Raw genomic sequence first — 23,903 nt, 5'->3', positions numbered from 1 at the left:
CCCATCCAGACTTCTTATTTCATTAAACCTTCCAACTGTTAGCAATTTTAATCTGAAATTCACAGCCAAAGTGAAAAGATTTCTGACATTTCATATATATTAATATGTACGTGCACTTTGTATTTTATAGCACCTCAATATTTATTTTTTCTTGATAGAGGCAGAGGCCCTTTATTTTGCAGACTACTGTATTTTTATAAAGATTTTAAATGAACCATTTTAGTATAAATTTGCAAACAGCTTTGGTCTATTTTTTCTAGATCTTTTAGTAACACACCTTTTAACTATACTAGGTTATCCGGCACTTTACCAACTGTAAAATTCTAGAAACCGGCATTTCTGATACCTCCCAACACAAATCTTCAATCTAGTAACTAGGACCAATGCTGAAGCTAACCGGAATTGATGCCGAAGCTATTCGGGACTCGAGTATTTCCGAGAGCAGTCAGACTATGCTTGATTTAGCCAAGAAGAGCCAAAGGCTGTTCTGTTTGTATCTGCCATTGTGATTGGTCAGTTTATTACTCGGTGTATTGTCCTGTGTTTATCATAAAATATCAATGCCACACTACCATTATGGCATCCAAAATACCAGCAAAAAACAAAGGAGAGACGTGTAAGACTTGTATTGATATTAAAACAGAAAATAGATATTTGTACATGTCTTGTAAAGGGTGAGAATAGGAATGTTTATTCATTTTATTGTATTCTAATTCTTTGAAAATTGGTAACCCATTGGTAAGTATAACTCTTAGTTAACTGGAGTTTGACTAACCGGCAGCCCCCATTCCTCCAACATGCCGGATAACAAAGCTTTTTACTGTAATATCAAGTTTGTCAAAAAATTGTAATATCAGACCAAATTTTAACTGTTGAATGGGATCCAGTTTAGTCTACAATTAAACCCCTTAACTAATCTCAGTTAAAAATCAGAAGTCAACGTGTTTATGGCCTGAGAAGGAACAGGAAGAATTGTCTATAATACACTCCAACAATTAGAATTGAAAAGTTAGAAAATAAGGGCAAGTTCTTGAAAAGTAGGAGCCTGATTTCCAGCACCCAAATCCATATTCAGGCACCTAAATCAGTAGCCTGATTTTTAACCAAGCAGAGCACCCAGCAGTTATCAGTGACTTCAGTGGAACTCAGCTGTCTTTTGAAAGCCAAGTTTCGGCACACTTTTTTTTTTTAAAGTGATGGCCCAGAAATGTACATTAGTATATAGCAGAGAAGCACCTGCAGTTATTCTATCAGAGAACTAATTAATGAGCAAAATTACTCAACAGGAGAGTATATAGGCACTTTCCCCATAACAGAAATACTTGTATATTTTAATGTACTTTTTCTAATTACTCTTAGTGACATGACATGACATCACATAATAAACTCCTACAACATTTGCCTTCAAAGGCATACTGCCAAGGTGATAAGAAGCAAACACACTTTGACACAAATACATCCCACTATAGTCCGTGCCTCAACAAGCTTGCTATATTAATTTCCACTTTTGTTGACATTAACACAGTAGACTTTGGTCTTGTGAAAGATCCCAAACTCCTTCAGCTGTACGGTTAGTCACAAGTTTAATGAACTGATAATGGTACCAAGCGGTGAAGCTGATAGTGTGTTTTTATACAAGGCTGATTTTTGAAGGTCAAGTGATTTAGGAAGATGCTCCTTAATGAAAAATGAAAATTAGTAACATGGTGAGGACCCCATAAGCAACGAACAGCAGTGTCCAGCCACTGAATATACACCTCTACCCCGATATAACGTGACCTGATATAACACAAATTAGGCTATAATGTGGTAAAGCAGCACTCCACGGGGGTGGGGCTGCGCACTCTGGTGGATCAAAGCAAGTTCGATAGAACGCGGTTTCACCTATAACACGGTAAGATTTTTTGGCTCCCAAGAACAGCGTTATATCGGGGTAGAGGTGTACTTAAAAATGTAGATTATAGATAAATGTTCTCACTCAAAGTTTAGCCAGTGATACATGGAATCCAACTCAATCCACAAACTACTATCTGTCAGAATTAAATGGAACTACATTTACTGAAAAGTTTAGACATTAATTTCAATGTCTCTTTGACAGTATGGTATTTAAAGTGGGATACCAGGTGAGACACCTATAAATGTAATGATATAATTAAGTCACTGACTTTTCTAAATCTCTCCTCCTAAATCACGTTACAGTGGAATGAATAAAGATATGCTGTTATCTGTGGGACAGTGTTGTGACTTACTTTCTACCACTGTTGATGAATCAAAATATTGCCATTTTCACTACTGATTACCCAGCACTTCCGGGACAGAAAAGGCCAATCCTGCTTTACGCCACATAAAAGATTATTGCATAGCATCACCTTTAGCCCTTCTCCCAACCCATATAATGAATTGTATCTGTACATATACCAATTCCTGACCTACTTAATAAATGCCAGAGGTTCAGCTGCACTGTCATTGTGCATAGAAGCAGCATACTAATTACCCGCGTGGGAAGTGGTGATGCTGCCTCGATAAGCTAAATTTAGAGTTTTGCTTTCATGTCACCTGAAGTGGTAGCTTTTGAAGTATAAACACTTTGCTGCCTTCTGTCACCAAAATACGAATAGAAATTTTAGTCAATGATTTGAAATAAGTCAGCATAATCAAGGTGACCAAAACTCTCCGACATACTCCTGTATCTGAATATAAAACAAAAGAGATGGGCCCAGTTCCTCTACATACTGTTTGAGGTAATTAAAAACTCTGCAAATTTAAGGATACCATTTATTAAGCTCTTTAGTCAAAGCACCCGGGCGCATTTCTCTTTTCCTTTTTTTTTAAGCCAAAAGGAAACAAGAAAAGTTTAAACTTAAAAAAAAAAAAAAAACACGCATTAAAAAACTAACAAACCCACAACAAGGAAAGTCTGATTTGGGAAAAAAAGTTTCATCCTTGGTTTGCCATTTTCTGCCTAAGCATGCAGCTATATAATATCATGAATCAACATTATGGACTTAAGGACAGGCATGTTACATAAGCATTGTCAAATTACAAACATTTAAGATTATATAAAGAAAGACATACCTTTAATACATGGGACCCAACTTTTGTCGGTGACCTGATAGAAAAAAAGGAAAAAAGATTTAGATGAAAGTATGCAAAAGAATCACTAAGCTCCAAAAATGAATCCCTTTCCTTGATTTAATGGAAGTTTCACTATACAAAAAACACAAGGACAAAAGTCTTCTCTAAACTGGTGGTTTACTTTGAATTTTCAGGTTAAATAAATAAAAAAAAAAAATAAAAAATAAAAATATTATGTCTGCCTCTTCTACACAGAGACAAGTGATTGTACCACAGGTTCCTCAACACTTACAGTGAAGACTTTTCAGAGAAGTTGAAGTAAGTTAAACGCTTAATTGTCACTGAAATTTGACAGGAGCTCAGAAAATAACTCCCTAAATATCCTTTGAAAACCCCAGCCAAAAGCAATTTCTAAAAACCTAGTAAGATTATCCTGCCCTCCATCCCTTCTATAAAACCGATGCTATCCCATCCCTGTGGCCATTGATCATTTCTAATCAGAGGGATTTTAATAGAGTTATTGCTCATGAAAGATGCCAGAGAGGCGTCACTGAAAACTTAAGCCCTCATTGAAAGGAACAGTGCAAACTCCAAGAGAGCTGTCAAGTGCCTCAGCCCTGAGGGCACGTCTACACTACTCGCCGGATCGGTGGGTAGTGATCAATCTATCGAGGATCAATTTATCGTGACTAGTATAGACGCAAGAAAATGGATCCCCGATCGCTCTGCCGTTGACTCCAGAACTCCACCGCAGCGAGAGGCGGAAGCGGAGTCGACGGGGGAACGGCAGCGGTCGACTCGCCGCCGTCCTCACAGCCAGGTAAGTCGACCTAAAATAATACCTTATCTTAGGTCGACCCTCCCCGTAGTGTAGACCTAGCCTGAGTGAGTCATCTCTGGCATGTCCATTCAATCTTCAGCCTCTCCATAAAGGCTGCCACCAAGAGTTCCAACTAGCACAGACTGTGATAAGAACACCTTCACACCAGCCACAGGAATGAGACAAGCAGCTTGGACACTTGGCCTTCAGTAATTTATATTCCAAGCCAGAGAACTACATTAGCATCCACTCTGAAGTGTAACTTCTAATAAACCTAATCAGAGAAAGGCTCTAGATGCCTCCAGGGATCAGGCACCAGGGAGCTATTCATCTTCAGGTCACTCGTTTAACGATACTTTAGGTTGATGGCTAGGGCAAGTTGACTGGTTTATTTTACTTCTGCAATGTAGCCAAATTCCTGGACCTGTTCTTGATGTTTGGTGTTCCAAAAGATACTCTTATATTGAATACTGCTGCGTCAGTTTTTTTTACTTCAGGGTTACATACACCATAACCTCTGCCTATTATGAGTTGTTTGCCCATAGTTTGCTTCCTCCAATGAGAGTATCAAAGTCTGAAGCTATGTTAAACAAACTGCTCAAGCATTTTAACTGGCTGCAGAGTTCAGTGATCACACCTTTGATAAACCACATACATAATGAAATCCTTGCTTCCTAATTGATTAGGCGTAGTCCACACTTAAAACTTTTTGCCAAAAGTTCTGTCAATTAGGAGTGTGAAAAAATTATCACATCTCTAAACCAATCTAGCTGTGCCAGCAAAAGCCCCATTGTAAACACAGTTATGCCTGCGAAAGAGTTCTTTTGCTGGTAATAGCTTATTTAATTCAAGAAACTGGCGTAATACCTGCAAAAGAACTCTTGGCAGTAAAAGCTGCAACTCCATTAGGAGGGTTTGCTGGTACAGCCATATCAGCAAACCCTTTCTAGTATAGACAAGGCCAAGAGAATAGTTTTTTCCAGACCTTTTTCTTCATCTTTTTTCCAGAATGACAGTTTCAAGGGACAATATCAACTTGAAAAACAAGTAATTACCATCTTTTTTTGGTGTGTTTGTTTTTAAAAAGACTACCATTGTTACACCAGAGACAACTAAAAAAATAAACTGAAAGGTTAGAGAAAAATATTTACTCGGTTTACTTCAGTCATCAAGTTTTTGATTTTGTTCAAGAAGGCCCTTCAAAGAATGGAGTGAGATTTCTGTGTTTTTTTGTTTGTTTTAAATAAAGTAAGGTGCAGTATCCAAAACTACTTTCAGCTCTTTTTAAAAATTGACTAGATTTCAAGTTGACAGCATCTCTTTAATAGGAAAAAACAATATGCTTTTGAAATTCATCAATGCATTGGAGAGAGATTTCCAGAGCTATACAGAATATTTGTAGTAATATAGATAGTAACTTATTTCAGTGATTATGATGTAAAATTACTAGAAGTAAATGTTGACCAAGGTGTTCAGGTCAATAAATCAATACTTAACTCAAATATCAGTACGTGCCTTTTACTGCTATTCTTAACATATTGCTTGGGAAGATGACCTACCACTCACTCACTCCCCTCTCCTCCCCCACTCCCTCTTCCCAGCAGCTATCCATAACCACGTTGTATTTCCAATTAGCAGGACTTTGTACTATAACCCCTTAATTTTAAGTTGAAAAGGAGAAAGGAGCATTGACGTACACAGTACCATGTCACTATAGCCAAGGACCAACCAAGAATGGGGGGCCACTATGCTAAACACTGTACAAATACAACAGTAGACAGTCCCTCCCCTGAAGAACTTACAATCTAAATGACCACAGTGGTCAAAGATATTTCGGACACCCTATCTGTTACAAAGTTATATACCTATGTAACTAACATTGATTATTTCTAAGCAAGGAAACACACCAGGGAAACACCCCCTCACATTCCTTCACTAGTTATATGAAGTAGTATAGTAAACCAATTTAATTCTTCTTCCCGCCTTCCGTGGATAGATTTTTTAGATTCAAAATAATTAATTGCAGTTTCTCAGGAAAACACACAAGTTCCATTTAATTATTTTCCACTTCTGATGTATTACTGAAGCATACAGAATGCCTACAAAGAGAATCCAATAAGAATGTCAAAGGTATCACAAGGTATAATACAACACAATTATTTGATAAGGCTGTTGAATAAAAGTCACATTAAAGATAAATGTTTTTTGTTGCTGTGGCATCTATTCAACATAATAAGGCCGGGGTGGCCAACCTGAGCCTGAGAAGGAGCCAGAATTTACCAATGTACATTGCCAAAGAGCCACAGTAACAGGTCAGCAGCCCCCCATCCGCTCCCCAGCCTCCACCAATCAGCACCTAGCCAGCCCCCCCCCCCCCCCCCGCAATCACCTGTTTCACGCATGCAGGAGGCTATGGGGGTGGGGGAGAGGGGAGAAGCGAGGGCATGGCAGGCTCAGGGGAAGAGGGAGGGGCCTTGGGGGAAGGGGTGGAGTGGGGGCAGGGCTTGGGGCAGAGCAGGCGGTTGAGCAGTGAGTACTCCCTGGCACATTGGAAAGTTGGCATCTATATCTCCAGCCCTGGAATCAGTGCCTAGGTAAGGAGCGCAGATTAACCTCTGAAGAGCCACAGGTTGGCCACCTCTGTAATAAGGCATTCAGATTATCTGCCATAATTATTCTTGGTTGTGGAGACATAATTCTCTGAGATCAATCTGTGGTGCACTAAGAATAAAAAAATTCCTGTTCATTAGGCGTGTGTGTACTTCATTTCAATTATTCATAAATGTCACTACTTGTCCCTCCAAAGCATGAGTGGTTCACATTTTTATGCCTTTATAACTCAGCACAGCAAGTACATCACAAAAAAAAAAAAACTTGTGAGTAGGCACTTTTACCAATAAGAATTTTTGTTAATATTGTTCTGTAATGGTTTTCTTTTCTTTCCCAGCCCCCTAAAATTATCTATCAGATCTACTTCATCAGACACTGATTTTACAAATACTGTATCTGAACAGCAGCAGTTTCATAAATAAATGTACGGAAGACATGAAATTTATTTGGTACAAATATTATAGAAGTTTGAGTCTGCATGAAAAAATCAATTAGGAAGTCTCTTTATGCTATATTAACAATGAAATGTAATGTACTAAACAAAAACTTAAGGCAAATGAAAATGCTAGATACGGTTATTAGTTATGAAAGTACTGTTGAATATAATCTGATATTCATCCAGGAAATTTATCAGCTCCATAATCCCATTATCTGATATTTAGCAGTTAGAGGATCATCCCTGCATAACAGATTTCATAAAAATCCTTTCCAACAAAACTGATTTTCAGTGAAATGCAGATGAAATGTTTAGAGAGGTTATTATATCACTGCCATCGTCACTACACCTGAACAAATGGGGTTTAATAGGCAAAGCAGGAGTCAAAGAATAGCCAGTGGGACAGCCACAAACATAACCAGCTTATTAAAATATCTAAGACTGAAAATACCAGCAGCCTCCTGAAGATCTCGCTCTTATATTCTTTCATTCAACCTCCTTATTCATTCTAGAACTGACCAGGCTATAAAAGGCCTCCTTCTCCCTGCCTCCCCTGTTATTGGGCAGCTCCATGCTAGTAGACTGTCAAGCAAGAGTGGAGACTTCATGAAGATTAATGTCTTCATCGCTGAACAGCTTCTTGCTAAATTCAGTGCAAGTGAAAACAGGAGACATTTAGGCCTGCATTGTCCATGATACATCATCTTTCAGAAGATTACTGCATTTCCTTTGTCTAAGAAATCAAGTTGTTCTAATCTACCTGGATTTCAGTAAGGCATTTGATACAATTCTACATGGGAAATTATTAGTTATATTGAAGAAGATGGGGATTAATGAGAATTGAAAGGTGGATAAGGCCTGGTTAAAGGGGAGGCTACAGTGGGTTATACTGAAAGGTGAACTGTCAGGCTGGAGGAATGTTATTAGTGCAGTTCCTCAGGGATTGGCCTTGGGACCAACATTTTTATTATTGACCTTGCACAAAAAGTGGGAGTGCACTAATAAAATCTGCAAACACCACAAAGTTGGGAGGTATTGCTAATACGGAGGAGGACCGGAACATCATACAAAAAGATCTGGATGACCTTGTAAACTGGAGTAATAGAAATGGGATGACATTTAATAGTGCAAAGTCATGCATTTAGGGACTAACAAGAAGATTTTTTTCCTATTAGCTGGGGGGCATATCAGTTGGAATTGACAGGAGGAGGAGAAAGACGTGGGTGTTTTGGTTGATCACAGGATGACTATGAGCTGCCAAGGTGATGTAACTGTAAAAAAGGCTAATGCAGTTCTAGGCTGCATCAGGTGCGGTATTTTCAGTAGAGACTGGGAAGTGTTAGAACCATTATACAAGGCACTGGTGAGACCTCATCTGGAATACTGTGTGCAGTTCTCGTCGCCCATGTTTAAGAAAGATGAAATCGAACTGGAACAGGTGCAGAGAAGGGCTACCCGGATGCTCAGAGAAATGGAAAACCTGTCTTATGAGAGGAGACTCAAAGAGCTTGGCTTGTTCAGCCTAACCAAAAGAAGGCTGAGGGAGAGATGATTGCTCTCTATAAATACATCAGAGGAATAAACACTAGGGAGGGAGAAAAGCTATTTTAGTAAAGTGCCAATATGGACACAAGTACAAGGGATATAAACTGGCCATCAACAAGTTTAGGGTTGAAATTAGGTGAAGGTTTCTAACCGTCAGAGTGAAGTTCTGGAACAGCCTTCCAAGGGGAGCAGTGGGGGCAAAAAACCTAACTGGCTTCAAGACTGAGCTTGATAAGTTTATGGAGGTGATGATATGATGAGACTGCCTACAATGGCATCTAGCCGATTTGTGACGGCTAGTAGCAACTCTCTCCAACGGCTGGTGATGGGACACTAGATGGGAAAGGCTCTGGAGTTATTACAGGTGTCTGGCTGGTAGGTCTTGCCCACAGGCTCAGGGTCTAACCAATTATCATATTTGGGGTTGGGAAGGAATTTCCCCCCAGGTCAGATTGGCCTAGCACCTGGGGGGGGTTTCCCCCTTCCTCTGCAGCATGGGGCAGGGGTCACTTGCAGGTTTGAACTAGTGTAAATGGTGGATTCTCTGAACTTGAAGTCTTTAAACCATGATTTGAGGACGTCAGTACCTCAGGCAGAGGTTGGGGGTCTATTACAGGAATGGGTGGGTGACATTCTGTGTCTTGCAATGTGCAGGCGGTCAGACTAGATTATCATGATGGTCCCTTCTGAGCTTAAATTTTATGCGTCTATGAATGACACTGAGATCTTTTGTCAAATCCCTTAACTGTAATCTCCTTGCTTTCCTGGGATGAAGGAACAAGAGGGGAGCAAACTGGCTTAGGATCAGCCTAGGTAAGAGGAAGATGAGGCTGACAGGAAGAGGGAAACAGAGGACTGGACTGAAGCCACAAGACCATCTTGTACAGGAGGTATATGTTTGACCTCAGTCAGCCCAGTCCAGTCATATCCACTGCTGCTCTTTGATTTCCATGCGACACCAAGGACCTGTAATGTTTTCCTCCTTCCTATGACCTATGGCTGGTAGAGGCTGCAATTATTCCTATCTGCAGATCTTACTGCAGTAGTCTAGACCTTTGTAATCACAAGGATACATCACTCCTATGCATTCTACTTGGGCTACCCTTGGAAAACATTTGGAAACGTCAGCTGACAGAGAACAAAGAAGCTTGTCTCAGGAGGGGCCAGCCATTACAAGGATATAATTAGTACACCATACACTGCACTGGCTACCGATTCACTCTGAGTGCAGTTTTAGATGTTGGTTAAAATAAGTATAGGAACAAAGGAATTACCATACATGTCACATCTGCGTTTTACCTAGTCTCTACTAATGGCCAGTATGAGATGTTTCAAAGTTTAAAACTCCAATAATATAATAGCCTTGGGATAGTTAGATAGTAACCCCCAAAAACTAGTGGTTGGCTTACATCCTAAAAGCATGAGTGCTGAAACCCTCAAATATTTACCCTAGTTAATGTAACAGAGGATATTTTATAGCCCATGGAAGTCTAATCCTTTTTTTAATCCTACTATGCTCTGCCCCAATCTCCTGTAACAAGAAGTTCCAAGTTTCCTATGTGTAGTTCACAAGAAGTATCCCCTTATCAGTATTAAGTCTGCTACTGTTTCCATTTGGGTGACACCTTTTTCTTGTGGTATGAGATAAAGTCACTCATAGGCGTTTATTTACCCGGTCTATACAATTCATTATCTCTACCATCTCACTTGCCTCTTCTCTGAACTGAAGAGCCTGAATCACTTTCCTCTCCTGAAAATCTTCATGTCTCTATTAATCTTCATTGCCATCCTTGGAACCCCTTCTATCACTATACCCTTTTTGAAATGGGGTGACCAAACCTAAAAACAGTAGTCCAGATAAGGACATTCCATCTGTTTATATAGGATCATTACAATATTTTCAGTTTTATTCTCTATTAATACAGCCTGGCATCTAGGATGCATTTTGACCCTAGCTGCACACTGAGCAGATGTTCTCATTGATCAGTCCATAACAATGCCCAAGTTATTTTCCTCAGTGATGTACAGGAAACTAATTAAGGCTGACATGGTCCAGGACCCAGTTATCTGAGAGACTGACTCTCTCCATATGTCCAGTCATAGAAGCATAGTTACAAATAAAAGAAGATATACTCTGGCAATGAAGCATATAGGCTCAGCTAGAGGGAATGCCTTAGCTCCCTAAACATCTGGCTTAGAATATTTAATCTTACTGAAGTCCCCAATCCGGAAGGGTAAGCTCAGCCCTTAATCCTCGGGATAAATTGCATTCTATGCAGTTACTTGTATGGATTTTTATCCATATTAAAATATTTACATACCACCATAGTTTTGCATGATGCTTCCCGAAGGAGTTGAGGTTGTGATTGTCAAAAGGGCCTTAGGCAGCCAACTCCTATTGACTTGCAATGGGAGTTGGGAGCCCAAGTCTCCTTTGAAAAGTTCAGTCTTGCAATAGAAGTTTAGGTCACAACAAGATGACAGACAAAGGGAGGGGCAAGGGAAAGGAGAGTCAAAGGTTAAAAGAAAAAATTTGAGTAATTATATAACAGAAAAATTACAAATTCTGATTGGAATGGCATCTGCAAGCGTGACATAAGGAGCAGAATGCCAAGAAGGGCAAAGGTGAGAGTGGGATGAGGCAACCAAGGGAGTGACAAGGCCTGAAAAGTGGGCAAAACACAGCAGGAGAGGAGAGAGCAACTTTGGGCAGGTCACTTACTCTATGCTTCAGTCTCCTTGTCTGTAAAATGGAGATAATACATTTCACAGTAGTGTTGGGAGGCAAAACTGATGTTTGTCATAGAAGAGAGTATAGAATCACAAATTATTACACTTCATATACTGACCAGACACTTTCATCTCAATAGGTTTCTCACACACAGAATTAGAAATGTTACATTCATTCTAACTCATTATTTGCCAGAGTGGTTGGGCTTCCTGAGTCTGCAGTTATCAAACCCAGTCTATCCTTACTGTTAGGTTTCTGTACTCCACCACATAAATCAGTGGACATTGTTTAAGATATTTACGGCTCCATGCAAAGCAAGAAATGAGGTTTGAGATAACCCCAGTTGAGTGTTAGACAACATAGTGCTTAAAACAGCAGCAGTTGCGTTCCCCAAAGTTGCTAACACCAGAAAACTGAACTATCCTCATCAGTGGTGGGAAATTTTTGAAAGATATTCCTATGCACACAGGGTCATAGTGATATTGGAGTAGACAATTCTTTAAGGGCATCGCTTAATATTTGGCTGCAATCAGAAGGTTTTCTTGAAGTTGTGTTAAACAGAATGACAGCCACAAGATTTTAAAGACATGAGTCACAATATTCTTTTCTGAGGGACAAGTAGGGTTTTCAAGTAACATTGCCACCAGCGTATGCAGCCCATAAGTGAGATTCAACTGACTCTAAGCACAATAGTGTAGTCATACAAAATCCTCATTGCTAATTGTGATTCCTGTTAAAATCATTGATGCTGTTACTATGAATATCACTATGCAACAGATAAAAATACCAAATCAAGTCACTATTTTGAAGAATGTATAGTGTAATGATAGGCTTGCATACTCAGACTCCTCTTGTATTTTTGCTTTCCTTGAAATGCTGGCTTTGTGCTTCAGAGCCATACATCCCAATTATTGGCTTTTGTGGCATGTTAGCTGCTCCTCCCAAATTATAAGTGAAGACATCTGCAAAAGTTGGCCTATCAATAAGAGCAGCAGCATGGGGTGTTTAAACCCAGCCTTCCCAACAGTGCTGCTAGATGTGGAAAAACAAGTTTTCCACTCTCCGAAATACAAACTACTCTTACATAGTACTGCAGTAAGAAGCTCAACAGCTGCTTAAACAAACAGCTCTAAAATAACTAATCAGATATTTTCAATAAAACAGCAACTATGTGCTATTCCTCAAAGCTATTCTGTTTAGACCTTAGTCCAGACCATTTTTTAAAAAGCTACACAAGGCATTCTAGGTAATACAATAGCCCTTCCATTACACTAAGATTCAGACTGAAAAACAAAATTAACACACCAAGCAAGCTCACAAGTGAAAAATAAATAGCTTGAACTCATCTTTATTAAGTTATTAGATGTAAAGAATTCTAGCTTAGCAACACAATTTAATCACAAGTAGGACTTGGGGTGTTTTTTCTCCACACCATCATCAAAACTTAAAGGGTTTTCAAACACCAGTGGTTGTCACTAGACTAAGTTTCATTGGTAATGACAGAAATTAATGTCGAAGTGCAGTTTGAGTAGGGGAGCTGTGCTAAAGCCACTGCTCCCCGAGGCCTAGCAAACTGAGGGAAGAAGCTGGTTATATGAAACAATCAAACGTTAAGTTTATTGATTTACACATGTTTCTTCCATCAGCTCCAAGTTTTAGCTAGACACTTACACACGTAGACACCCTTAACAGTGAAAAACCTAACCTGTGGCTATTACGTCAATATGACCAAACCAAACTTTTGCAGAGAGATTACACTGCAAGCCCTCAGCAACAAGAACTGTCACCTGTATAGTGAGGTGTATGGTCCACACCGGTGTCAAACTGAAAACCAATGTCCAATTTATAACACCCCATCCATAGGTAGCTTTTACCCCTCTTTAATTCCTTTCACTTTGAGCACTGGGGTCAAACTAAGAACAATGGTATTAATTTAAGAAAAAAAGAATGCTACTTAGGAAAACTTCTTAAGATCAGTCTCCTTAGCTATGATGGAAACCACATTGTTTGAGCCATTTCTACCGTAATTAGTCTGGAAAAAGCCCTGAGAATACACACATTGGGAAAATCTTATTCAGGACTCAGGGAAGGACGTAGGTGGCCCAATACATTTTTTCCACCTCTAAAGTCAGTCTTATTTTGCTGACATGTTCAGAAATGAAATAGTTAACCATGACATTTAAACCATCATTAAACTTCAGAGTCAATATTCAACTGATATAAGTGGTGTAGTCTACATATCTGAGCTACTGTTTGACATTCATGCTGTCTTGCTGAGACAGCATACATCTGGTTCATTATCAGAACATATCCCTGTAACCATAAACAATTTTTTTTTTTAAATAAATCCTGATTATACGGATGGATCTCCCCACAGAAGCACTGGAATACCATCCTAACTTTGAATGCACATGTATGAATGAACATGCAGTTAAATCAGACCAAGTCGTGCTTCCCAAGGACAACTCCAGCCCCCTTCAAATGTATTTCCACTCTTGGCAGAAACAGAACACAAGGGAACTGCAAAAAGGTCTGTCCCAGCAATGATATGGGTGCTCATGAATATTTTGCAATGTCTAAATTGACTATTTTGGGGTGGGAGGTTAAGTCATTTTCCCCGACATGAGGATATTGCCCCTATATTCTGAATCCCACTCATATGCTATTAAAAACTAGAACATGAAAGTATACAGCCACTCTCTCTTGCTGTATATAACATTTATGTAGGTCTGTTACACAGGTTTTTAAACAATTTTTAAGTGTAAAAACCTAGTCATGTAAGCAAGATGTAAATAAAAGCATTCATAAATTGACTAAGTACATTAGGTCATATAAAACAAGGTCAATATGTCAACTTGATATGACATGTTATTGATGACACGTGGAGTAACTTTATCTAATGTTCATGTGCTATTTGATAAGAAGGCTAAAAAACAAGAGATGCAGGCTACTGGAAAGGCAATAAAATCACAAAGTTCTGCACAGCTTTACAAGATGATTTAAATATAGCTGTCCCAGTGGGCAAGTCAGTGGCATTAAAACACTGCCATTTGTATAGACATAGGTGATGTGTCTGCTTCCATTAAACCACTATTTTGTTAAGTTGTTAAATTCATGTTTTTGTTTAAGTCGGACTCAGCAGTGAGCATTTCATTTGTTGTTTACTTGTCCACTTATGTTGTTTACATCAAGCCCAACTATATGCTGTGTTTGACCTTTATAAGCACAGAAAGTTGTATTAGCAACAAAAATTTAAAAAATTCAGGTATGACGCATTAAAGCTGTTAAATACATACACACACACACACACCATGCTGAAGGATATACACATTTAGATCTGTAATGCACTGAAGAATGTTTTTTGTGTAAGTGTGTTAAAGTGCTTTCCAAGGATCAAATGAACTAAGTCATGAAAAAGTTTTTAGCAAAAATTAGCAAGAAAAATAGTCTGAAATACCAGTCTTCAGAGGCTGTCCTAGGACTCGTGCTGAGCAGAGAACTCCAACAAAGCGTCAGAGGAACTACGCTTTGTGTGGTATGTTTGTACTGAGTAGCTCTGCTAATCACCTCTTCTGTCACCAAACTGCTATGATCAGGTGCTAGCTCAAGCAGGGCTAGTGTATGGATGTCCACCTGCACTGGGAACCACAACTCCCAGCTGCTGTTTAGACATACCCTGCATGGGAAGAGCCTCCAATCAGTTCTTACTCTCTCAGGGCATATTTCTTTTTGTGGATCTCAACTCAAATACTGTTCCTCCCACATGCACAGAAACCTCCAAGAGCAACAGGGACAGCAGAACACAACCTAAAACAAAAAATGTTTATCCAACCTCAGAAGCATATGAATTGTATAGGTAGCAACAACAAAAATGCTACATGAGCCAGATGGAGTGGGTCCAATTTCAAAAGATGTTACAATTAATTCTAAGTGATTTATGCCCAGAGAGAGTCAAACAATGGCAGGCATTTTGACTGCTGAATACAGTGGGACTATTTGAAAATACAGCTAGTTAAACTATACTTGGTTTTGCTAGTAATAATACTTAGCACTTTAAAGCTTAATTATTTAAAAGAGTCTTCACAATACTCCTGTGATGTGGGCAGGCAGTATAATTCCTAATTTTCAGACAGCGAAACAAAGGTCATGTGACTTGTCCAAGGCCAGCGGTTTCCATATCAGTAAGAGGATTAGAACCCAGTTCCATGTTCTATTTATTAGGCTATGCCTCTTGTTTCCTGCTACTAAAGAAAAGCCATGTATTTGGAGTATTACACCACGTAAATTAGTTCCCGTTTTGTACTCCTGAGACCAAGTATTAATTACAAATGTTAATGACAGATCATAGAAATGGTGAGAAATCATTTCTGCTTAATTTTACTGTTTTGCAGGCTCTATACCTAATGGCAGAGATGGAATTAGAGCTGGGTGGGAAACTGTTTTTACATCCCATGAAATTTTCCAAGAATTTATATTTCTGCACTGGGATGAACCCAAGATCTTTCAAAGTTTTTTGCAAAAAATTAGAGACAAGGACTTGAACCTAGATCTACCACACTCCATGAGAGTGCCCTAACTACCAGGCTATGGCCTATGCTGGACTATACATTGGTCAGTCTCTCTTGAATCCAATCTGGGCCAGAGAAACCTTCCCAAAACTGATAGGTTCCTGTAAAAAAACTTTAGTTCTGACAAATCAGCATTTTCCAATGAAAACCCATTTTGTGAAAAAATTTCCAACCAGCTCTACATGGAAATCATACAGCAACTGGTTACTAAATTTAGCTGGGTCAGGTGCAAGATGGGGTAAGACCAGTAATTCTCTAGGGGCTTCCTGGAGGTGGCCACTAAATTATGCATCCAGCCTAGGCATGACCATGGTGAGTGACATTAGAAAAAAAAAAAAAAATCACATACCAGACCTAGTAACCCTAATATACATCTTTGTGAAACTAAGATAGCCCATGACAGAGTGCATGGTAAAAGCTAATAGTGCAGAATGCACTAGCTTTGACAAAAGTGCATGAGGGGTTCGGGGGTGCAGACAGTGTGGACTCAGTATCTATTGCTTTGCTCTGGACTCTGGCTGCTTGCTGATATAGAGATTGTTAAAACCAAACCCCTAACTCAAAGCATTAAAAATGGAATGGATCCCATATCTTACTGCTCTTTCAACAAGCTACATATGGTCTTCCACTGCAAGGTCAAAGGGTGTATGGCTTTTGGTTCAGACTATGCGCAAAACAGAATTGATCCAACTAATAACTATTTAAAATATACAGTTAAAAAGAAAGGCATTTGTGACAGGTTATTATAATAAAAGCTTACTTATCTGCAGCAGGGGTAGTTGTGGCTTTAGCTAATCCACAATTTCCAGATGGTCATTTTATGATTTTACATTGAAATAAAAACTCATTTATTTTGCCTTACTTCTATGGTTCACTGTGGTTCCTAGATTATATATAAAAGTAATGTCTACCACCACCTTCTACTGCATGTAATAAAAATATTTATGTCCTTATATAAAGGCAATGCATTACTTAGCCAGGGCACACAAACATGATTTTACAAAGACGATTCTCAATATACATGTAAAAATATGTAATGGATACTAAGAATAAGGTTAGAGTTTTTTGATTTCCCATTTGTCATCTGTGTGATATTTTTCTCCCCAACAGCAACTGTGCACTCAAGTGCAGCCAATTAAAGAGCTTTTTTATATTCAAGATAAAAATGAAAACTTTAAGCATTTTTGTTCTACCAAAACCTATAATTAGTTTTCAGTAATAGAGAATTGTTTCTGAAGCACAGCAAACATGAGACCGAAGTTTTTCAAATAGTATGCAGCTGTAGCAATTAACAAAAACCCACAATACAAACAAGCATAGGTTACAACTGTAGACAATCTGGCTTTACTAAACAGTAATGGTTTGAACTTTAACATTGATAATGGTACCCTCTCTAATTCAAGACAATAGGTATTGAACTAGCGTTAGCAAGAGTATATCCTATGAAATAAGTAACTAGATGATGTAGCACAAATATTCTAAAATGAAAGATGACATCATCTAAATTGCAGAGTCTTGTGTGGCTTGCTAGTTGTACAGGCATTCTTAAACTCCAAATTCAACATAAAAGAAAAGTAACATAAAAACATAAAACATGATATTGAAGCAGGTCCACAAAACCTGTAGATTGCCTCAAGAACTCTATTTCCTAGGTATGCACTTTGTGTTTATAAACATGAAACTGTTTTCACTCTCTGCATCTCAGCTCATAAGGCCTTAAACTGAACACTATAAAGTTAAAAATTATGCATTTAAAAACTAGTACTCGTATTACTAATTCTTACATGGTTATTAACACTTCCATGATCTTTATAAATATCTAATTTGCTTTTCACATACTGATTCTCTCAGTTTGGGCAATGAATACAAACCAATCAGTGCCATTTTCATGATCTCATGTATTGGCACCATGCTGCAAGGTCTGACTTGCAAAGACTGCAGGGATATTTTTTTTTAAATAGCTAATTTCACCAATTTTTTTATTTTGTAGGAAGCCATTTCTATTGCATTTAAGTTTTTACTACCGCATACAGGTGAATCACCAAAGCAAACATGAATAATCCTTCAAGGAACAAAGGACCTTTTGACAGAAGAGTTTGGAAGCAGCCTCAATTAGGAAAATAAATTTTTAGAAGTTTGTAAAGTCAGATAATTCTCTAACACCCTAATGCCATCCAGCGGTAATCACCGCATATTCCCCCAACCACCAGAGGAGATGTCCCAGCCACTGACCAACAGGTTGAAGACTTGGGGCTGTTTCCTCCCTCACAGAAGAGATTCCTAAAGCCGTAGAAAGAAGAACAGGAGTACTTGTGGCACCTTAGAGACTAACAAATTTGTTAGTCTCTAAGGTGCCACAAGTACTCCTGTTCTTCTTTTTGCGGATACAGACTAACACGGCTGTTACTCTGAAACTAAAGCCGTAGGCACCTCACCCCAGTGGCAGCTGTCAGCGCAGGGTAGCTAGGGGACTCCCTGCCATTAGCCATCAGAGGCCTCCTGCCCAGGGAAGGAGCCGGCCCTGCCCAGGCCGGGGCGGGGCGAAGGGAAGCGCAGAGCATCTCTCCCTCCGGCGGCATGGCATGCCCGCCCCTCGGGGCGGAGGCGCGAGTTCGGGGAGCCCCAGGCGCACCCCACTTCGGAAGGGCCCAGGGGGCAGGGGGGGCTGACGGGCCGGGGCCGCAGGCGGAAGGGGAAGGGAGGCGGGGCTGGGGGGAAGAAGCCCGGGGAAATGGGGCCGTACTCAGGGGTCGGGGCGGCGCTCGGCTGGGGGGGCCGGTACTCACGGCGCGGGGGGATGGGGGGTGCCAGATACTCCGGGACCGGGGGGGCACTGGAGCAGGGCGCGGGCCGGTACTCGCTGGGGGGGGCGCGGGGGGGCCGGTACTCGCGGGGGGGGAGGGGGCGCGGTACTCGCGGGGGGGGAGGGGGCGCGGTACTCGCGGCGTGGGGGGAGGGTACGGGGTGTGCGGGGTAGGGGCCGGTACTCACGGCGCGGGGGGGGTGCGGGGTAGGGGCCGGTACTCGCTGGGGGGGGCACGGGGGGGCCGGTACTCGCGGGGGGGGGCACGGGGGGGTGCGGGGTAGGGGCCGGTACTCGCGGGGGGGGGCGCGGGGGGAGGGGCGGTACTCACGGCGCGGGGGGGGTGCGGGGTAGGGGCCGGTACTCGCGGGGGGGGGCGCGGGGGGAGGGGCGGTACTCACGGCGCGGGGGGGGGGGGCGGGGTAGGGGCCGGTACTCGCGGGGGGGGAGGGGGCGCGGTACTCACGGCGCGGGGGGGGGTGCGGGGTAGGGGCCGGTACTCATGGCGCGGGGGGGGCGCGGGGGGAGGGGCGGTACTCACGGCGCGGGGGGGGGGTGCGGGGTAGGGGCCGGTACTCACGGCGCGGGGGGAGGGGCGGTACTCACGGCGCGGGGGGAGGGGCGGTACTCACGGCGCGGGGGGAGGGTACGGGGTGTGCGGGGTAGGGGCCGGTACTCAGGGCGCGGGGGGGGTGCGGGGTAGGGGCCGGTACTCACGGCGCGGGGGGGGCGCGGGGGGAGGGGCGGTACTCACGGCGCGGGGGAGGCGCCCCCCAGGTGCACGTCCTCGGGCGCGTCGTAGAACTCCTCGGTGTCGCTGTCGGACGCCATGGGCGGGCCGCGGCCCCGGCAGGCAGCAGGCGAAGCGGCAGCGCGGGGCTGGCGGCGGCAGCGGGGGCCGCACAAGTCTCGCGAGCGGAGCGGAGCTGAGCGGTGGGGGCGGGGCCGCGGCGAGTCGGCCAATGGCGATGGGCGCCGCGACGTACCCTGCGCGGGGCGGGGCCGCTGGCGGGCGCGCGGGGCGGGGCGGGGCCGGGCTGCGCGGGGCGGGGCGGGGCTCCCGGTCGGGGGCGGGGCTGCTGCTGATTGGTGTTGACGCGGCGCCTAGAGCCCCTGCTCGGGCAGGGCTGTGCTCGGCGCTGTACAATCGCACAGCACGGAGCGGCTGCTGGGCAAGGGGCTCCAGGGCTGGTGCGTAGTTCTGTTGGGCTGGGAGGGGCAGGGCAGGGCTCGGCTCCGCTGTATTCGGGGCTGTACACACACCTAGGGGGGAGAGAGGCCTGGCCCTAAAGCACCTCGCACCCTAAGTGATCGGGAATGAGAAGACTTTCAGAAGGGCAGGGGTTTAATTAAGGTTGTCCCTGGGCTGACAGGGTGCGATAGATTGCCCAGTTATTATTGGCCTGTCACGCTGCTAGGCAGCCCTGCCTCAGCCAAATTCGCATGACTCAAGTTAAATACAAGGTCCCAAAAAAGGAAAATAAGCAGTTAAGTCAGTCAGCGCCCCACTCATCCCTTCCCCTTCTCAGCCCCCCACTGCCTCCCTTTCACCAACCACAGCCCGCACATCCCCCCACCTCCATCCTGAACAAGCAGCATGGAGCTAATGCACCAGTGCACATTGGCGTGCAGATTGCAGTGATGTCATTTCTGTTTAAAAATTACTCTCAGATTGATTGTTCCCGGTGTAGATTATCCAGTCACATACAAACATCTCGCAGCTCCCACTTACAATTGGATGCTATTCCTCCCTGACTGGTGAACACCAATGCAAGAGGGTGTACAGAAATATGTGGAGGATGATGCAGGGAATCCCCACCCACCCTGGATTGATTATTAAAGCAGATGGCTCAATAACACATAAATGTGGTTGGTTGTGCAGGATGAGGGGGGAGCTAGGTGGGTGTCCCCCAGGGGTCTGTACTGGGACCAGTACAATTCAACATATTCATAAATGATCTGGAAAAAGAGGTAAACAGTGAGGTGGCAAAGTTGGCAGAAATACAAAATTACTCAAGATTGTTAAGTCCAAAGCTGACTGTGAAGAGTTACAAAGGGATCTCACAAGGCTGGTGGCTGGGCAACAAAATGGCAGAAGAAATTCAATGTTGATAAAAAGTAATGCACATTGGAAAACATAATCCCTATACATACAAAATGATGGGGGTCTAACTGAGCTGTTACCACTCTAAAAAAGAGATCTTGGAGTCACTATGGGTGGTTCTCTGAAAACATCTGCTCACTGTACAGCAGCAATAAAAAAAAGCGAACAGAATGTTAGAAACCATTAGGAAAGGGATAGACAGAAAATATCATAATTCCACTACATCTCCACAGAAAAACCCATACCTTGAACACTGCATACAGTTCTGGTCCCCCCCCCCTTTCAAAAAAACATATATTAGAATTGGAAAAAGGGCAACACAAGCGATTAGGAATAGGAAACAGTTTCCATAAGAGGACAGATTAAAAAGGCTGGGACTGTTCAGTTTAGAAAAGAGATGACTAAGAGGGGCTACGGTAGAGGTCTAATAAAATTGTAAACAGGCAAGTGTGTTTTATCCCTTCACATAACACAAGAACCAGGGGTCATCTATTGAAATTAAAGGCAGCATGTATAAAACAAAACAAAAAAAGGGGAAGTACTTCGCACAATGCACAGTCAACCTGTGGAACTCCTTGCTAGGGGATGTTGTGAAGGACAAAAGTATAACTTGGTTCAAGAAAGAATTAGATAAATTAATGGAGGATAGGTCCATCAATGGCTATTAGCCAAGATGGTCAGGGATGCAACCCCATGCTCTGGATGTCCCTAAACCTCTGACTGCCAGATGCTGGGACTGGACGATAGATGTTGGAAGGGAGTCATAGTTGATCACAAGCTAAATATGAGTCACCACTATAACACTATTGCAAAAAAATAAAAAAATAAACCATCATTCTGTGATGGATTAGCAGGAGTGTTGTACGCAAGACACAAGAAGTAATTCTTCTGCTCTACTCTGTGCTATTAAGGCCTCAGCTGGAGTATTGTGTCCAGTTCCGGGAACCACAGTTCAGGAAAGATGTGGAGAAAGTCCGGACAAGAGCAACAAAAATGATTAAAGATCTAGAAACCATGACCTATGAAGGAAGATTGAAAACACTGGGTTTGTTTAGTCTGGAGAAGAGAAGACTGAGGGGGGACATGATAACAGTTTTCAGGTACATCAAAGTTATTTCAAGGATGAGGGAGAAAAATTGTTCTCTTTAATTTCTGAGGACAGGACAAGAAGCAATGAGCTTAAATTGCAGCCAGCGTGGTTTAAGTTGGAGATTTTTAAGAGCAGGTTAGACAAACACCTGTCAGGGATGGTCTGGATAATACTTAGTCCTGCCATGAGTGCAGGGGACTGGACTAGATGACCTCTCTGGCTCCCTTCCAGTCCTAGGAGTCTATGATTCTAAAATAATGTTTTCTTTTTATTTTTGAAAATGTAAATGTTCTGGTTTAATATTTTTATTTTGGGGGATTCCCCCTTTCTCTTCCTTTTTTACTTTTTCTACTGGAAACGGAGGGGAAATGGTAAGAATGTATTGGAAAGTGGGGAAAACACTTCTATATTTTATTTTTCAAGTGTCAAAAATGGATTTCCCACATTTTCTTACTGTTTTTCCCTGGTTTCCAGTGGAAAAAGGAGGGGAGTGTAATAAAAAGAGAAGCGGGGGGGGGGGGGGGGAATCCAAAAACAAACCACAGAAAACCAAAATGTTTTCGTTTCCGAAAGCCAAAAATGAAATGACACTTCAAGATGAAATAAAATGCAAAATTTCCTATAAAAAAATCTGAAAATTTTCAGTTGAAAGAATTGTAAAAGGAATTTTTCCTGTTGAAAAACAATGTTTTTTTGTGACCAGCTTTAGCAATGAACATTTGAATCCAGCGAGAGACAAATTCTTTGATTCTTCATTTTATATTATATATATTTATATTCCTGCCTATGAGATTCATCTTATGTGGACATTTTCCATCCACTACCAAATAATCAATGGATAAGGCAACAATAGTTCACTGTAGGGAGCTAACTTCTTTCTGACACATTAAACATTCCTTTCATTTTGCACCTGCACAGTAATTTTGTAAGTACATGTTACTGAACCAAAGCAGAATTAATTTATCAGCACTTGCCAAGATGACATGCTGATCATAATTGTCTTGTTACCTTGTGCTTCCCCCACAGCTATCTGTTAGGGCCACCTGTTTTCTTTTGTTGTGTTAAACTTAGGTTGTAAGCTCTTTGGGCAACCTCGTTATGTGTCTGTACAGCACATAACACAATGGGGGTGGGAATCCAGGCACTACTGCAATGCATTAGTAATTAATTCATAATAAGGCAAATATTTCTGGCCAGGGCTGGAAGCTGAATGGTGGGTCTTTGTAACTTAGGCTAAACTTCTTAACTTTTAAATACTTGTAAGGATCCTCATTCTTGAGGAGTGGATAGTCTCCTCTACTTCAGAGTTTGTAAGTAGTGCATTTTAAGATGATGACAGTCCTTCATCTTTCCATACAGTACCTTAGCCCTCAATCCTGCAAAGACTTGTGCATATACTTAATTTGATGCACTGTGAATATTCCCATAGCCTTCAGTGAGAAGTCGCCAGGGGCTTTCCCTACACAAGCGGCAGACCGGCTTTGAGAAGCACTGCTCTACATAGCATGTGGGTTTAGGCCAGTCTACACAGGAGGCTACATGGCATGCTCACAGCATACATCCAGAGGAAGGGTTGGGCCTTCAGCTCCAAAAACATACACCTCTAGCATTTGAAGACACACCTGGTAGGTTCTCATTTTCTCTGGACTTGCCAGTGACTACAGGGTGACATCACTCACCAAAAGGCAGTAATGGGTGAAGGGTAGCAGCCCACCAGATGACGATGGGTTGTGGGGGGTGGGGGGAAGATGAGGAGGGAGGGCACCGGGCACATCCTTATGCAGTTTTTGTACTTCTTCTAATAAATAGATAAGGTGGGACCTGGCTGGAACCCAGCACTTTTATGTAGGAAACAATAGGGCAAATATCCCATGCAGTAAATTATTGACTAATGATTCAGTGTTTAATACACAGCTCGTATTCCTATTCTGGCAGTCAGCATGACACATAGATTCCGTTAAAGACAATAGAGTGGTCTCTAAATTATTAAAGCTAACGATGTAATCTTAATTGGAAAGACAGACCTCTACAGAAGTTGAAAAAACATGAAGAGCTTCTTGAATTTAGTACTTTGCCAATAGCTGACAGAAATTGTGAAGCTGAGTATATTGTTGCCCAGAG

At 42.0% G+C, this 23,903-nt stretch overlaps 1 protein-coding gene across 1 annotated transcript in view; it reads right to left on the bottom strand.

Moving 5' to 3' along the window:
* WDR44 (WD repeat domain 44) overlaps positions 1 to 19,496 on the bottom strand; it is a 58,536-nt gene extending 39,040 nt beyond the window's left edge. Inside the window, exons 1-2 of the mRNA XM_054039300.1 lie at positions 19,343 to 19,496; positions 3,076 to 3,109 (exon numbers count right to left, since the gene is read on the bottom strand). Coding sequence (XP_053895275.1) covers positions 3,076 to 3,109; positions 19,343 to 19,419 — 111 coding nt within the window. The 5' untranslated portion in view covers positions 19,420 to 19,496. The remainder of the gene's footprint in view (positions 1 to 3,075; positions 3,110 to 19,342) is intronic.
* Between the last annotated feature and the right edge of the window lie 4,407 nt (positions 19,497 to 23,903).

This window comes from Malaclemys terrapin, chromosome 9 (genome assembly GCF_027887155.1).
Source record: "Malaclemys terrapin pileata isolate rMalTer1 chromosome 9, rMalTer1.hap1, whole genome shotgun sequence".
Classification (NCBI taxonomy): domain Eukaryota; kingdom Metazoa; phylum Chordata; order Testudines; family Emydidae; genus Malaclemys; species Malaclemys terrapin.
Note: the sequence above shows the minus strand (reverse complement) of the source record. Positions and strands in the feature narration are given on the sequence as shown.